Source organism: Balaenoptera borealis (assembly GCF_965194805.1).
Source record: "Balaenoptera borealis genome assembly, chromosome: 17".
NCBI lineage: Eukaryota > Metazoa > Chordata > Mammalia > Artiodactyla > Balaenopteridae > Balaenoptera > Balaenoptera borealis.
Genome location: NC_138876.1, coordinates 2,873,317 through 2,891,733, shown reverse-complemented (window position 1 = coordinate 2,891,733; position 18,417 = coordinate 2,873,317). Strand labels below are relative to the sequence as shown.

At 43.7% G+C, this 18,417-nt stretch overlaps 1 protein-coding gene across 22 annotated transcripts in view; it reads right to left on the bottom strand.

The window, feature by feature from the left end:
• Window positions 1-18,417, bottom strand: part of PTK2 (protein tyrosine kinase 2) — a 253,329-nt gene that overhangs the window by 167,688 nt on the left and 67,224 nt on the right. For 21 of the 22 annotated variants that reach the window (XM_082364623.1, XM_082364635.1, XM_082364613.1 and 18 more), the window contains one exon: window positions 287-513. In XM_082364623.1, coding sequence (XP_082220749.1) covers window positions 287-481 — 195 coding nt within the window. In that variant the 5' untranslated portion in view covers window positions 482-513. Of the gene's footprint in view, window positions 1-286; window positions 514-18,417 lie in introns of those variants that run through there. The other variant, XM_082364624.1, reaches the window with a different exon arrangement.

Genomic DNA, 18,417 nt, shown 5'->3' with positions numbered 1-18,417 from the left:
TTCCTCTGTTTCCTTGTATATTTCAAAGAATGTTTTTAAAAACAGGAGAGAAAAACAAGTCAGTGGCATTACATGAATAATATGATGCAGTTAACTGTTTTTCTAAGAAATGTTACGCAAATCAAAACTCTGGTCCGTCACATATTAACTCAATAAATGCTATAGAGAAAAGTTAACATCTCTGAAATATGGGAATAAAAATTATTACTCCGCCTTTTTTTGGTATGTGCCGTTAACATCTAACCTAAATATACACTGAGGATGTGTCCTAGGACAATGTACTTACCCTGACGTCAGTAGCATCTCCATGCCTGATAATACTGGCCCAAGTGGTTGGCTCACTGTTGCTTTCAAAATAATGAAAGACCTTCAACACTCGCTCCATGGCCCCAGGGGAACGTTCCACACCGGTACCCAGGTGAGTCTTGGTACTTGAATTCGGTGTGTGATTCAAGTTTGGGTCAAGGTAAGCAGCTGCCATTATTCTGCTAGATGCTAGGTATCTGTCATATTCTGTAAAAGGAAAAAAAAATTTTCAGTGTACAATATTTGAAATCTACTGATTAAAATGTGTTTTGTTGATACTGACATAACAACACTGTTCTTTATTCTCTCCCTATTTTGTTATATGCAGAAGTTGAGCCTGAGGAGAACTGGGACCTAATCTACCAAGATAATCACTGTATTCCATCCCCTACCCCCTGCCACCCCCAGACCCAGAGCAGTACCTGATTCACAGAAGAATAATAAATACTGGTTAAACAAATTATTAAAAGGCCAGGAACCCTATCTCAGCTCCATCAAAAATCACTGTGTTATCTGTAAACAACATAACTTAACACCACCCTCCTTTTAAATCACAGCCTTTAAATTTGTGAGAAAATCTCACTGGAGAGCCAAATATGTTAATTTTGCTGCCTACTTTTGAAAACTTTTATGTGAAATACAAGTTCTTTCTTCATACACTGAAAATTCAGTCACAACTGAAAACAAAACAAAACCAAAAAGCACATATGACTAAGTTCTTTAAAGTGTGATAGGGGACTCCCCTGGTGGCTCTGTGGTTAAGAACCCACCTGCCAATGCACGGGACACAGGTTCGAGCCTTGGTCCAGGAAGATCCCACATGCCGCGGAGCAACTAAGCCCGTGCGCCACAACTACTCAGCCTGCGCTCTAGAGCCCGTGAGCCACAACTACTGAGCCCGCGAGCCACAACTACTGAAGCCCGTGCGCCACAACTACTGAGCCCGCGAGCCACAACTACTGAAGCCCGTGCGCCTAGAGCCCGTGCTCCGCAACAAGAGAAGCCACTGCAAGGAGAAGCCCGTGCACTGCAATGAAGAGTAGCCCCGCTTGCCGCAATTAGAGAAAGCCCATGCGCAGCAACGAAGACCCAACGCAGCCAAAAATAAATAGGTGAATAAATAAATTCATTAAAAATAAATAAATAAATAAATAAAGTGTGATAGGAGGACATCCATTTGAATGTGAGGGAATAGCTCGGGCAAGACCACAATTCCCACTGAGAAAACTCAGAGAAGCCGGATTAGAAAACAACCCAGATGTGGGGAGCCCAAGACACTAGGAGGTGACACAGATGGAGAAGGAACAGGTCCTCAACAGCCGCCTTTCCCCAAAGGGCGTTTGCCAATTCTGGGCATTCAAGACCCTGAAGAGCTAAGGAAAAGGCACTAACACACACACACACACACACACACACACACACACACACACACACACGGTGCTATTTGTCCCTTGACGACAGCCACCAGTCCTGAAACCAAGCCCAGTGGGCACCTCCAAAAGCAGAGGGAAGTTGAAGACACACAGAGGGGACGAGGGGCACAGCTGATTATATACACCCTCTTACCTTTTGGCAGCATACAGATGATCTGAACAGCATGATGAATAAACGATCTAACTGACATATAACATACTACACCCAACAGCAACTCACCTTTGCAGGTGAAATAGTTACTAAAATTGACCACGTGCTAGGTGAAAGCACAAGATTCAATAAATATCAAAGGACTAAAATTACTGAGAGTATGCTGTGTTGTGTCTAGCATTAAGCTGGACACCAACAAAAAGATAACTAGCAAATTCCCAACTGTCTGGAAATTAAGCAATGTATTTCAAGTAACTTATTAGCCAAACAAGGAACTCAAACCCTCAAAGGGTTTCTAGGGCGCTGAAAGTACTCCGTATGTCACTATAATGATGGATATGAGTCCTTATACGTGTGTCCAAACCCACAGAACGTACAACGCCAAGAGTGAACCGCCATGGGAGGGACGGACTTCGGGTGATTATGATGTGTCGTTGCAGGCTCGTCAGCTGTACCACACGTACCGCTCTGGTGGGGATGCTGACGGTGCGGAGGCTGTGCATGTACCATGTACCGGGGCAGGAGGTACGCGGGAAACCTCTGTACCTTCCCCTGAATTTTGCTGTGAACTTAGAACTGCTTTAGGAAAAATAAAGTCTTAATTTTAAAAAAGCAATCAATGTAATTCACCATATTTTCAGAAAGGAGAACCAGAGTTATCTTAATATATGCAGAAAAAGCAACTGATAAAGTTTACCAAACACTCATAATAAAAACTCTTAGCAAAACAGAAATAGGAAAATATTTCCTCAATCTAATGAAAGTATTAATACTGGCGGAAAAGAGTCCCTCCCCCCCTGCCCCGCCCCCAAGACTGGGACTAAGTCAACAATGCCCAGCATTACCATCCCTAATTTGACGGTGTTCCAGAAGTCTTAACCAGGTTCCACCGGCAAAACAGGGAGGTAAAACATAGCGTATGAAGGAAAGAATAAAACCGCCATTACTCACAGACTACGTGACTATGCATGAAGAAAATCTGTAAGAATCTATAGATAAACTAATGGAATTAATAAATGAATTTAGCAAGGTTGCTGGATCATAACAAAATCAACTGTACTTCTGATCATCTTAGTTATCTCTTTCGCTCCCCAAATGAGATGGTAAGGATGAATAAATATATTATCAATTGCTTCCTGAAAAGAAACACCACACCTCCGGAGTGGTCAGAAGAAATGATATACTAGTGATGAAGTGACGGAAAATCACTACAGTTGACCCTTTAACAACACCGGTTTGAACTGCCCACCGGTTTGGACTGACCCTTTAACAACACCGGTTTCAACAGTAAATAAACACTACAGTACCCACAATCCCTGGCTGGCTGAATCCCCAGCAGCGGGACCGCAGATACAGGGGAACACTTACACACGGGGCTGACCACAAGTTATACGCAGATTTTCGACCGCGCAGGGGGCTGGCACCCTGGGGCCCACGCTGCTCAAGGGTCAGCAGGACACATAATAGTGAGCATGTCAAGGGAGGAGCTAAACCAGAAACAACACACAATCTGGATATACCTCTGTGGCTAAGAATCAATGGCAAAATCCTTCATAAACCTTCAAAAAGTAGGCCTAAACGTTCTTTAAAAGATAAACCATTGCTGTAATGCCACCAGAGCGAAGCAGTTTTCCTAAAACAGAATGTGTCAAAATCCGATCTGTGCTATAAATTCTCAAACTGGCCACATCTCCACCAGCGAGCCCTCCTTGACCCTTCTGGACAGTTCCGTGTGTGTGTCAGTTAACCACCACCCACTCCCCTGGTGGTGGCGCTCCGGTCTGTCTTCAAGATGGGCGTGCAGATTCTGAGAGCCTGGCGTCGGGGTCACAACACCGTGGATTAGTCAGTTTGCGGGACGGTGTCACTACGGCGTGAAAAGTCCCAAGCGTTGCTCTCTGCTACACTGACTATTCTGTTTCCAAACAATTAACAGAATTCTCTGTTGTTTGTGTGGTTCTCTATTTGTTTTTGACCCATGGCTAAAGCTGCACAATTGGGGCTGCCAACTCTCTGTGTCTCTAAGTGACAAAAGCCCGTCCCCCTCCTTTACCAGAGAGGTAGGCTTTTATAGGATTTTGTAATTGTAGCCCTCTGTAATCTGTGGCCAGTTGTATTTTTTAGAACTTTTCAAGATTAACCAGTCATAGGCATCAGCTACTTATGCATACTACAGAATATCTTTTTCAAAAAACTATCAAAGACGTGGAAATGAGAAGATTTTTAAAGTTGGCTTATTTAAGTGGTTTAGACCCCTACTCTTCCAACTATCTGCGGTAAAGGACCAGTTTTAATTTCCAACCTGTCACAGACCAACACTTTTGTAAAATACAATAAAGAGGAATTTCTAGAAAAATGAAATTTCAAAATAAAAGCCAAGCACGAAACTTCTATCATCAGAGTCAATGAACATAAAATTACTGTCAAGTTGCTATAGAGGTTTCTAGATGCTTACGCCAAATTCTACCCTTACTCTGTCCTACACTGTTAACAGTTCCAGCACCAACCGCAGTCTGCTGGCCACAGTTGGCCGAGTCCAGGCTCGGGCACCAGGCTGCCTGGTACACCAAGAGGCCAGTGCGCTGGAACGGGAAACGGGAAAGCAGATGGCCTGTCAGTGGGGGCCGCTGACCTTGCAGCTTCAGGTCTCCCTTTCATTCACATACTAACTTCAGTGCCTAACTTCTTCTCTTCTTGGGACAGGCAGGGCAGTCCCAAGGCAGGTGTGAGGAAACAGGTACTGACAAACCTTGGCGCTGACCCCAAGGCTCAGCCCACAATCCGATATAAACGCTCCATAAAACAGCACATGCAGAAGAGGGAGAAAAGCACAAGGACCACAACGAGCACCCTACTCCGGAGCTGCCTAGTTTATATTCACTGTACACACTAAGATCCCACCAGGAGGGCAACCTCATTACGCTTGAAATAAGCCGGCCCTTTAATAGAACTTGAGATGCTTGCCAGAATATGAGAGAAGAAACAAAGAATGCAAATTGATACAGCTACATTTTTTAAAAAATTAAGACATCAACAGGTTTGAAGAGTTTTTAAGAACTTGATAATGACCCTAAAGTAAATCCTTAAACTAGACTAGTGTGAAAGTTTTCTCCTTAATTTTGTTCTTTTACACAAGATTTGGGTTTATTTTCTCATAAAATATCTAACCTGAATATCCTAAATGTCCTATAGTGATTTTACTAGACAGAGAAGCTAACATTAAATTACTTAAATGTTTAATATTATAATAGCAATGTGTGGCTGTTTATATTTTCCGAACTCCTCCTTGCCCAATTCTCTTCTTCCAGTGTGACTTTGATACTCCTTTCAAGAGGCGGAGTCTACCTTCCTTCCCCTTGAATCTGGGTGGGCTTCAGACTAGGCTAAGATACATCCTAAGCTAAGTCCTAAAAGGCAACACCAAAAAAAGAAAGAAAGGAACCTAGGTTCCCATGGCGCTCTTGGGATGCTCACTCACAAACCTGACCACCACGCTGTACAGAAGTTCAAGCAACCCAAGATCTGAGCTCCAAGAACCACAGCCTGAGCTAAGCTTCCAGCTGACGGGCGGCGTCAACTTCCGAGCCCTGGGGCAGAGCCACCTGGAGTAGACCCACTGGCTCCCAGTCGTGCCGCCTCAGCCAACGCCACACAGGAAGAGACGCGGTGTCCCTGCTGAGCCCTGCCCAGACTGCACGTCTGAGCACAACGAATAACTCGTGTCATCTGAAGCCACTAAGTGCTGGGGTGACTTGTTTTCATCAATAGACAACTGACAGAGCATATGTTCAACTAACGTGAGCAGAGGCGGTTCTCGCTTCGAGTGGGAGTGGGAGACACAAAATGACTACCAAAAGCCATCTGAAAAGTGTTTGCCTTCTTCTTCTCATTGTTAAACTAAAGATACAGAGTGAGCATCTTTTCAATGCCTTGACAAAATGTCACATTCCTTCCTAAGTTTGGGTCACCTTACTTTTACGTTTTATCCTCTGTACTTTCAGTGTCATGAAATACCTCTGAGAGTTCCTCTAATGCGAACTTTTTTGCCATGTCACTTCTTCAGTGACATCTTTTTTTTGTCACAACTATTTTCTTCATTTATGTCAATGAGACCACCTTTACGAAGTTCTTTTGGCTGCACATCTAGAATGTCTGGCTCAACAGCAAAGTCAACATTCCTAGAGTCGGCTACTTTTTCTGTAACTCCATTTACGTTCAATTAGAATCTTGCAAAGTTATTTCCACAGTGTAGTAAAAGTTTCTGCCATACTGCACACCTATCACTCTGTTACTTCCTGCCAGGATGCCTGAATTTTTTCATTTGATCAATCTCCAAATGTAGCATTAACAGCCTGTCCAAAGTCTGTCTATAGGCTTTAAAAGTTGAAACAACTCCTTGGTCCGTTGGCTGAATAATGAGATTACAGTTGCTGGTTCACACCACAGCTCCATGCACACCTACGACCCGGCTCACTTTGTTACACAGTTACCACGTTACTATCAATATTTTCAAATCTTCACTTACACCCAGTTTTACTTCCAGTGTTCTCACTTTTTGTTTCAATTCTGTATTTCATCCTCCTTGGCCAATTTCCTCCTTTGATTAGCTATTTTTGTAAAATGTCACATGGATTTATCACTGGCAAACAAGGAGGCAACACAACTACACACTCTGCTGTCTGTGTATAAACTGAACAACAGATGCGCACTGACCAGTCACCAAGAGACTTTGAGAGAAGTGACATGACTGGTCACGGATTATAATTCACACCTGTTATTTATGTAGTCACTTGTAAAATGGGTTTGTACTTTATGCAATTACTCATAGTTCACATACGTGGTAACCAAACTCTCAATCACTCTGTTGAGGAACTGGTACTTTTAACTGAACCACAGAAACTGAAATTTGTGCATATTGGAACTATACAAAACATGGACCACCTGTATAACAATTCAACTAATATCTTCACAGAAAATATGGTTTTCTTTATTTCAGATAATATGACAATTATGTAAATAGACACTTTATTTGAAGTATCACTAAAATTTTTAATGTTATATTCCTGATAATATTCAACATTAGTCTTTAACATCAACTTTAATTTCTAACATCTCTAATTAACACTGAGACCGTAAAAGTCATTGGTGAATAATTTTTGGAGACTTAAAAAAAATCCTAAGGAAATCAGGAATGGCAAAATATAACATATTTGTTTTACAAAACCCAAATTAATAAAGTGCTGATAAGATAAATGTATTTCAAACGGAAAGTTAAGAGCATTCAGAGTATCATAACCTACTTGTGTATATTCAAACTCAGCACATCACGCACACTCACCCACAGGGAACTGAAGCTGCCTTTCCTGACAGTCATCATGTGCTCTAAGGCAAAGTTTGATAAATCAGAGCCAATCAACCAGAGGTCATGTTAAAACACAAATGTAAAGATGCTGCTTAATGATTTCCATCTTCTCTATTCCAACAGAACAGTAACAACATTTAGTAATAAGAATGGATAAACAAAATGTGGCACGTCCATAGAATAGAACAGAACAGTATTCAGCCATAAAAAGGAATGAAGTACTGACAATGCTACTGATGCAACATGGATGAACCTTGAACACATTATGCTCAGTGAAAGAAGCCATACAGAAGGCCACATGTTGTATGGCTCCATTTACATGAGCAGTCGGAACAGGTAAATCCAGAGAGACAGGAAGTAGGTTAAGTGGTTGCCAGAGGCTGAGGGGAGAGGAGCAGGGGAGTGACCGGTAGCAAGTACAAGGTTTCTTTTCGGGGGGATGGAGTTGAAGAGTGGTGATGGCTGCACAAACTTGTGTACACAGTTGCCCACTGAACAACGCGGGGATGAACAACGCGGGGACTGGAGCACCAACCCCCCGCATACTTGAATATCCATGTGTAACTTCTGACTCCCCTAAAACTTAACTGATAATAGCCCACTGTTGACTAGAAGCCTTACCGATAACAAACAATTAACACATATGTTGTATGTTACATGTACATCTACATATATTTTATGCATTTGTGACATACCTTTTTCTTAATTTTTTCAATATTTCTAGGCTATAGAATTCATCGGTGAATTTCTTCAAATTGTCACAAATCTCCAAAAAATTTTTCCAATATACTTACTGAAAAAATTTCGTGTATAAGTGGACCTGCGCAGTTCAGATCAGCGTTGTTCAAGGTCAACTGTAAAATTAAAACCACTAAATGGCACACTCCAAAATGGTAAATTTTCTCAATTTTTAAAATTGATTTTTTTAAAGTACATTTTTCCATGGCTCCAAATTTTTAAAAACAATGCTAACTGTTGGCAATGATGTGGAATAACCTAGAGCTTTGATACAACTGCTGGTGGGGGTGTGATGTGATACAGGCATTCTGGAAAACTGTTTCTACTACAGGTGAAAAGATATATACAGTATTACCAGCCATTCCACTCTTAAGTATATGCCGAAGAGAAACACACGCACATCTTCACCAAAAGACACATGCAATATTCATGGCAGCGTTATTCATAATAGTTCAAAACCGGAAAAACCCACATAGCCATCAATAAAATAAACTGTGGTGTATTCTTAAATGGAAAGCCACACAGCAATGAAAAACGATGAGCAAGTGCTACATGCAACAACGCGAATGAATCTCACAGACGTTATGATAGGCTAAACAACACACAAAATTCAAAAACAAGCAAAACCGAGTCATGGTGATAGAAATCAAGTCTGGTTTCTTTTTCAGGGATACTGACTACAAGGGGCCAGGAGGGAGGCTGCTGGGAGCTGGTAACACTCTAAACACTGACATGGAACGTGCCAGTAAAAACTGCAGCGGGCTACATATGATTTGTGCACTTTACAGTATGGATGCTATACCTCAGTTACACATCTTTAAGACTCTTATCCAACAACTGATCAACCAAAAGCAACACGCAATGCCAGAGCGCACTGGCTAAAATTAATTGCCTGAGCCACAGTTACAAATCCAGCAAAGAAGCAATTCACACGGCACATTTTATAAATGCCAACTGTTCTTGATTTTTGCATTTCTGCCTCTGCCGCCCTTTTAATTGCACATACACGTGCTATTCTGCAAAACAAGTAAAATGTGTGATGCCTGCAAATATGAAATTACTATTAATTTATCATCTTCTATGAAAGGAGCTCTTAACTGTATTTATGATCTATGGACATACACATGCACATGTATGCATACTGATGACAGATGTCTTTAAGAATCTATTGAAAAACATGGACATGTCCTCCAGAAAATGCAAAAACACTAATAAGCACAAATTTTTGTATATGATTGCAAAGTTCGTTTCCCCTAAAACTCATACATGGACCCCAGCTTTAAGATCAACAGTCCAGCCAGTACCAACATTCATTACAAATAATCTAAATTGTCACTTACTTAGTGGCTCTACATGCAAGGCACAAACATACATGATCTCATTTCATTTCATTTTCACCACGACTGTTAGAGGTGGGTGGTACTAGCTCCGTTAGGCAGGTATAAAAATCTAAGATGAAAGACACTCTATATTCCAGGTTGGATTGTGACTGAGTGAGACTGAAGCTCTGAAAAACTCTTTCAGTCCAGGTACACTGTATATCTAAACACCAAGGAGCCCATCAAGTCCAGCCTAACAACATTCTCTGCCCCTAAAATCCTAAAGCTCAGTGCAGCAGTCCATTTTCTCAGCATGCGTGTACACACACAACTGTTCACTGCTGCAGTCCCAACAACACTAGCAAGCACTAAATGTAGACGATGAATAAAAGAATGAAAGGAAGAACGCTGTCTAAAGCAGATTCCACTCCTGCACAGGGAATCTCAGGGAGAAAGCTTGTGGATCTACCACATCTTGTCATGGATACTTCTGCAACTTCTCTGGGGCTGACTGGCCATGGGTGGAGTCCATATAGGAGGAAGGCTATTTCCCTATCTTTCCTGGTGTCATTCAATAAGCAGCTACTATGATGAAAAAGGACAGATGGCAGTGTGGCTGGATGGAATGCGTGCCTGGGTGAACCTGGGCCACATGACACAACCCCCCACAGGTCTCCTGGGAAGGGCAACACTAAGGACTATCTCCCCGGAGCCAGGCTGACTCCTCATTACTACTGAACACCTTAATCATGATAGACTTTCGCAAACACTTCTTTGTTACTAGGTGTATCAATAAATCCCCCAGATGAAAGAAACATGGTTAAAGTATTTTTCCGTAATATTATTTTACAATTAAATATTTAAAGATATAAATTAAAATAGAATTTATCAAAGCAGGTGTTCAAAATCAATGTAGAAAACCTACATTAAATAATTTCTTCAGCACTTTAGTGCTTATAAGTTTATATCTAAATGTACCTCATATAGCATCAAAAAGATGTGCTTATTTAGGAAAAGAATAACTCAAGAGGAGTCCTTCAAACAGCAGGAAAGCCATGACACTCTGATGGTTCCACTCACTCATCTGATTCATCTCATCCACACAGCAACCCTGCACGGTAGGTTCCGTTAGTCACCTCATTTACACAAGTGGACACCGAGGCACTGAGAGGTTAGGCGATTGCCCCAGATCACACAGCTGCATGTCTACGAGTTCACCTCCATACCAGATACTGGCCAGTCCAAGGATGAGCCACCGACCCGCAGCACAGCACCACGGGGAGTGTGCAAGCCCCAGCACAAACCTACCCAACCCCAACCCAGATCACCACGTGAACCCTATGCAAGTTTAGTCTGGTAGGTTACCTGCATCAAAACTACCAAGCTATATTATAATTTTCTTTAGTATATCATTTACTTTCCACCTATCAATTCAACCTCCCCCAACCCCCCAATGTATTAGAGAAGTGTACGTATAAGGCATTCTCACAGGCAATCAGGACACGTTGATAACAGGTCCTCATGAGAAAAGCCACCACAGACAAGTGCACTAAGAACACAGCGCTGGGGACTACCCTGGTGGTGCAGTGGTTGAGAATCCGCCTGCCAATGCAGGGGACATGGGTTCGGGCCCTAGTCCGGGAAGATCCCACATGCCGCGGAGCAACTGGGCCCGTGAGCCACAAGTACTGAGCCTGCGCTCTGGAGCCCGCGCGCCACAACTACTGAGCCCACATGAGCCCGCGTGCCACAACTACTGAAGCCTGCGCGCCTAGAGCCCGTGCTCCGCAACAAGCCACGCCACCATGACGAGAAGCCTGCGCACCACAAGGAAGAGTAGCCCCCGCGCACCACAACGAAGAGTAGCCCCCGCTCGCCACAACTAGAGAAAGCCCGTGCGCAGCAACAAAGACCCAATGCAGCCAAAAATAAATTAATTAACTGGAAAAAAAAAAACAGTGCTGGGGGGGCAGGGGCATGGCGAGGAAAGAAAAGGTCCAGCTCAGACTCGCGACGTGGTCAGAGCTCCGATATAAGGTGAGTTCCAAGCTGGGATCCTGAGAATGGGTATCAAAACTTATACCCAACAAAAGATAAGGTCTCTGGTGTAGGTGAGAGTGCTCCAGGGAGTCAATGCAAAGCCAACGTGCCTTTAATTCCATCCGCAGGGAAGCAGGCCAAGGCCCAGCCGTAGAGGCAGGTTCAGAGCCTGACTGATGTTAGATATGCACCTGGGCAGCTATTCAGCCCATCCAGACCAATCAGAAGGTTTCTGTTATAATCCAGACAGGATAAATGGCCTGAGGAGAAGAAAGATTTGAAAGCTATAAAAAATCCAAGAGGACAGGATTGATCAACTCACGTATGCAAGACTTCAGGACAGTCAGCAGCCATTTTTCTGGCTTGGGCAGCAAAGTGGGAAAGCGATACCTTTCCATTGAGATAAGGAACACAGGAGGGGCAGATGCTGTTTGTTGGTGGAAGGGGGATGGGCAGGAAGTAAAAGGATCAATTCAGCTTGGTATTTGTTACTGGGAACAACTCAGGTCTAAATGCCTGAACTCAAGCCAGATGAAGGAGGCACTTCATGCCTCCAGTTACGGTGGGGGGCGGGGGAAGCAGGGAGCCCTGCCTTCTGGACGTTTACTTTGGAAAGGGGAATAAGCCTCGGGTCACCACAGGCTCTCAGGCTGGGGATGGAAGGGGGCAGGGCACGACACACATGACTCTTGACATTTTGATTTGGGTTCTTTGAAGCCTTTTAAAATACATATATAATTTCTCAGCTACAAATGAATCTTTGTACTCCTAAGGGGGAGAAGAAAATTTACCTTCGGGAAAATACTGCCACTCTTTTGGGGGGGTGGGTGGGCACTGTGCAAAATGAAAACGGCATAATGGCAAGGACTCCCAATGTGGTGTTAAACTGCTATGCATCAAAAAGAGTGATTTTCCTAATATGCAGAGATTGATTTGGGCTGTCTGATTTGGAACTCATTATCATAAAGGCCGCTCATGAGACAGGAAGGTATGAATTAGACCGGGGGCTCGCAGGGGTTTATTTAAGTAATTATTCATGCGGCATTTACCATGCCAGGACTATTCTAAGCGCTTAAACGTGCGCTTAGATTAAAAATCATTTAATCCCCATAACAACCTTATTTTCCCTGCTTTCCGGATGTGGGAAGAGAGAAGCCCAAGGCCCAGTGCCACAGGCCTAGCGCATGGGCCTCAGCAGGCAGGGGAGCTGCAGAGGCCACGCCCTTGCTCAGCAAGCCCTGCTGCCCCGGGTTTGCGGTCACTAGCGGGCGGGCCGCTGCATGGCAACACTGGCAACAAGCACCGAGTGGCCATTCTCCATCCTTGCAGTCGCCACCGTGCTGTCCTGGCCTCGGCCGTGAGCCAGCTGCAAGGTGTTATTGCTACTGCCCACTCTTTCACAGCCAGCCAGCCTCATCCATTTGTTCATGCCTGTCCCTGCAGGCCACACCTCCCTTGGAGTAATTAATTCTAAAGGCATTTATTGAGCCAACGACCAACTAGTATGGATTACAAAAAGATATAATCCTAACCTGAAGAGCGTTCAGCCTAGTTAGGAGAGAGCTACACACACGCACATACACATACACTCACATATGTGGTTATTTAATTACAACTGTAACAAGTACTATTTAAAAATTACAATTAGAGTAAGAGCAGTAAAGAAAAAGCCCCAAATCATCACAGAATCATTACGTCACAGTGGCGGCGCGTGCTGTGCGGGGCTGAGGGAGACCAGTTCAGCGCCGGCGGTGGCGGGGTGAGGGGGGAGCCCGAGAGGCGGCCCCAGGGGCGGGCTTCAACATTTGAGAAGCTTCAATCCAGAAACCCTTCTCCTTTGGTTCAGAAAATGTTCTTGCATCATTTTTTTGATGATTTTATCCTTTTTCTCTTTCTGCAACTTTTACTATTTGGATACTGAACCTTCTGAATTCATCATCCTACTTTCCTTCTTTTCTCCCCCATTTGTCTTTCCTTTCCATGTTCTGAGCCACCTTCCATGTTATCTCCCAATGCTGCTGCTGAGTTTATTTCTGCTTTCTTACTTTTAATTTTCTTGTTCTTGAATGTACTTTTTAAAAGAATTCTGTTTGTCTTTCACAGAGGCGACATCTCCTCTTAGCACTCTGGAAACCTGACACTGGGACTTTTATTGTGTTCCTTCAGCTTCCTTCTCTTGCTGTTTCATCTCTGTAGACTGTTTTCTGCTTGTTTCTCTGTTCTGGTCTCCCATCTTGAAAGCAGAGGCTGTCTTTAAAAACCTGGTTGTCTGTCAGGGACCCTGTGCTGAGCAGGGAAGCAGCCACTCGGCCAGAGATCCCCGAAGGTCAGGACCTGCCTTTCCCTTGGACCAGCGTCTCCAAAAGAGAACGTCTCCACCTCCTGACAGGATTCCGGGAAGCAAGGAAAAAGAAAGCATGGCTAATTGCACTTAATCCCCGGTTCTGAGTGCAAGAATACGTTCAACATACTACGTTTTACCAGAAATTTTCCACAGTAAAGTTTTTAAAACAATATATGCAGAAGCCAGCCCACAATGGGGAGAATAAATTATGACAAGAGCACTGCAGCAGCGATGGCTGTGGAGAGCTGCCCTGGTCAGGCACAGCCCTCAGAAGCAAGACTGAATTCTCTCTCCCTTAAACTGCTCACCTACTTTCTATGGGCAAGACCCTGGAGATTACAAACAGCTCAAACCTCACCTAAATCACACAAATAACCCTTTAAAAGAAGAAGCCCAGTATAATCTCAGGGCTGTAACTGAAGACAAGTGGAAATCCGACAGAAGAAGCTGGTCTCAGGGAAGGGCTTAGGCAGGACCTCTGGGCAAGATCCTGATGAAGGAGTAGCACGTGTCCTCTGGTAACAACACAGCCAGAAAAATACTGCAAGGGCCGGTGCTCGCTTACAGCTCTGGGGCTCTCAGTCGCGCCAGGCTCTGTGAAGTGGGAGTCACAGTACCTCCCCTATGGGGGGAGAGGATAGAGAGGATAAGCATACAGGGCTCAGCAAGACACTGAACCCAAGTCAGCATGCAGCAGGCGACAGCTGCTACAGAAGGAGAGCTCTGAGCTGGACTGTTCTCTAAGTGGAAACCTTGCAAGACCCTCCCGTTTAACTCATACTTCAAAAGTCCCATCTCTGTCCCCAATCAGCATCATCCCTGTTCCTAGTGGTCACACTGCTGCATGACCGCACAACAGCTTCATGAATCCTTGTCCAAAAAGGAAACAACAGATTCCCATTCTTACCGTGATAATAGCTGGTATATTTGAAATGTATTGTTAAATCCAATAACCAAATTAAGCACAGTGTTCCTTTAGATTTCCCCCCTAAACCTTGTCCTATAAAACACCTATGCATTTTTTACACTGAAAACATGCCACCAGTATACCATTCCATCGTGAATCTACACAAAAGCTGAAACAAGAACAGTCAACAGTTCAGGACTATTATCTTCTCAATGAAATTCTGTCAACTTTACAAAGCAGTTAAGATTTTCACAGTAAAAAAAATTAATATTAAGGTATGATATTCTGGCAGAATTTTGTTTCTCTTAAAAAAAAACGGTTAACAAAACAGACCTCGGGGGAGATCAACATGCTGGCCTCACCCTGGTTAACAGATCCTGTGTTTGTCCCTTGGTTTTCTCAGTAAGACAGACCGCACACATCTTTCAGTAGAGGATTTTTCTGGCTGTGCTGTATATCATACAAACGGATGCATAAGAGAACACTTTCTAACTTGTTTTATGAGAACTTTGATATGAAAAACTAACAAAAAGATTACAACAAAAAAAAATTACAGACCGATGTCCCTCATGAAAATAGACACAAACACCCTAAACAGGATCCTACATCTTCAAGCTTGCAATGTATAAATAGGGTAACGGATAACCCATCACCATCAGGTGGGATTCATCTTCGGAATGCAAAGTTGGTTTAACAATCAAAATGTAATTCATATTATCACATCAACAGATACAGAAAAAGAGCATGACAAAATTCAACACTCTCTAATGATTTAAAAAAAAAAAAAAAAACCTCTCAGAAAACCAGGAATTAAAAGGGAAGTTTTCTGATTTGATAAAGGATATCTTAAAAACAAAAAAGACAAAACTGAGCTAAATCCTATTTAGCATTGAGCACTTTCTTCTTAGGGTCGGAACAAGACAAGGACATCCCTTCTTGCCATTTCTACTCAACCCTGGGATGAAGATCCAAGTTGAGGTAGGCAAAAAGGTAGGACAAAGAAACAAAAGATATCAAGATTGTAGAGAAAAATAGTTTTTATTTACAGATTACATGATTATAGTTTTTTAGGACTGTCTACTTGTGCAAATAAACCACCAGAACTAATAAGTGAATTTACAGTAAGGCCAGAAGATAAGCTAACAAGATAATCTATTTCTACATACTAGGCCAACAATTGGAAAATTAAACTTAGAAACCAAATAGCATCAAAAAAAAGCCCAGACCACCACACTAAGATCTACTATACACTAGTGTCCGATATTGGATAGATACACCAGCAATCTCAATACTGTTCGCAGGGCATTCTCCCAAATTGACCTACAGCTTCAACACAGCCCCATCAAAACAGAACAGAAAAAACAACAACAACTCCAAAAACTGCTGTAACTGGTAAAACTTGCTACCCGTAAGTCTGCAAATTCAACTGAACACTGTGAAGACAGGCAAAAAACCAAAAAACAAAAAAATTCACCAACATCTGAGAATAAGAAAACAAAAAAATGAACCAAAGCTACATGAACCACAGAATAAACTAAAGTTTGTCTTTTTACTCAAAGAAAAAATTTACTGCCATTGATTTCTTTTCAACAAATTCCTACAAAATACTTAAAATATGACTCAATTTATACAACTTTTCAGGAAGAAAGGTATAAAAATACAAATGTACATAAGTTAAAGAAGTTAAAGACGATAATACATATACACCTAATCATAAACCTAAATTATGTGAGATACATGTCAATAATATTACGTAAATTTACACAAATATTACTTAAATGCAAAACAAAAATATTCAGTGATAATTTTTTTAAAATATTTATTTATTTAGGCTGCACCAGGTCTTAGTTGCAGCATGCATGCAGGATCTAGTTGCCTGACCAGGGATTGAAACTGGGCCCCCTGCATTGGAAGCGCGGAGTCTTACCCACTGGACCTCCAGGGAAGTCCCTAATTATTTTAACATTAGCTTTTTCTCTTTAACTGAAAACTGATAAAGTTATGAAATACAGAAAACTGTTGAATTTACAATAAATTCCTTACAGTTTAAACAATTACAGATGAATCTGAAATTAAAGATTTGTGAACACTATTTTTAAAAATCAGTATCACTAACCATTAAAGCGCTAGAAAGAACTCAACGGTTTTTTAATTTTCCCAAAAAAGTCTCCATCACCCTTCTCATTGGCTTCCAGAGACTTAGACCTCTACTGCTGCAGGCAGACAAGATGACTCACTCCATTAAGGCGTTCATCTGCTCACGACAGCAGTCTGCCACACACGAGGCACCGGACGCAGCAGTGAGCCAGGGCAGACTGGCCCCTTGCCTCCTAGGTGTGCACTTCACTGCAGGAGAGCAAGCGAGCCCAACAGGTGAACCACAGACAGTACGTGAGCTGGTGAGGAGAGCAAGAGAGAAGGAAAGCAGAGGAGCGGAGAGGATGGTGGTGGCAGGAGGAGGGCCCCATTTCACCAGGGGGGCCAAGGAGGACACACTCATATAGCTTATTGTCCGAACCAGGAGAGCTGGCGGGGGTCTCGGGGGTGGGCGGCGAGTGTTAAGATGGATAAACTGGGGCACTCACTTTCCCTACCTGGCTGACAAGGGCATATCTGAGCAAAAACCCCACGTCCAACTAAAGCTCTAGAACTGCATGTGGAGAGAACCCCGGGGAGAACTAGCGGCCTCTTCCTCAGATACAATGAGGACAAGTGAAAGAATCAGAGAGAAAGGTGTCTGAATCCCCACGCTACCGGCTCTGTGGGCGAGGGAAGGGGTGCTAACAAGATTCGAAACAGGAGAGAAAAGGGAGCTCCCAGTGACCCCGCACAGCTAGCTGCTCTCCTTATCTCTGTTCAAGCGCTGCCTAACTGTCCTCTCCTTCCCCTCTGCAGCGACAGAGACACCTGTTACTTTCATATTCTCGATTTATCATAAACTCATGTACTCGATATGCCTGCTCCATGCGAGGGATACAAACACACTGCACTAACATTTACCCACGGTTAACTCACTACGATGTGAGGAAAGGGACCAGCGCCATGAGGAGACAATCAAGGAATCTGAGCTGGAGTGGTTGGGGTCACAGAGGGAACTGTGAAGGGAAAGGGTGTCCCAGGTGGAGGGAAAAGCATCCCCCACCTGAGGAAGAGTTCAAGGAACTGACAGACGACGGTGAGGGACAGAGGCAGACCAGGTGTGCCTCCCGTGCGGCGGATGAGGCTCCCAGGGAGAGGGAAGACGTGCCCAGTCCGTGCACAGGGGCCTGACTAGACCTGGCACCCACCTGGGGAGTCCCGGTCTTCGGAGGCAGGGGGAGTCTCAGGAAGAAGAGCCCCACCCCTACCCCTCGAAGAAACAGGGTGGAGGGCAAGGCCTCCCTACTCACCCCTCTCCATCGGCCTCAATGCAACTCAAGCTGCAGTCAGTGGGAAAGCCCACATCCTCTGGGACACGGCAACACCTTCGGGTCTCAGCGCCTTCACGCGCAGAATCCCTAGAGCACGGAGCGCCCTCCCACCCTCTGGGCCTGAACTGAAATGGCCCAGACTACCAGTTCAGCCTTCCTTTTCACTCAGCAAACAACTGAGTGCTGACAACATGTCCGACCAGAGGGATTTAAAAAGTAATAAGGCCTGTAAGAAGTTGACAACCAGGTAACAGGAGACAAGCAAATAAGCAGAGCTGAGTGAGTCGCCAGCTATGCCAGTGTGTGCAGCGCCCAGCCCTGTGGGCCGGTGAGAGACAGAGGGCCACGTGCGGAGCAGAGTCCTGAAGCCTTCACGTGTGAAGAAGAAGGAAAGTTCCACACAGGAG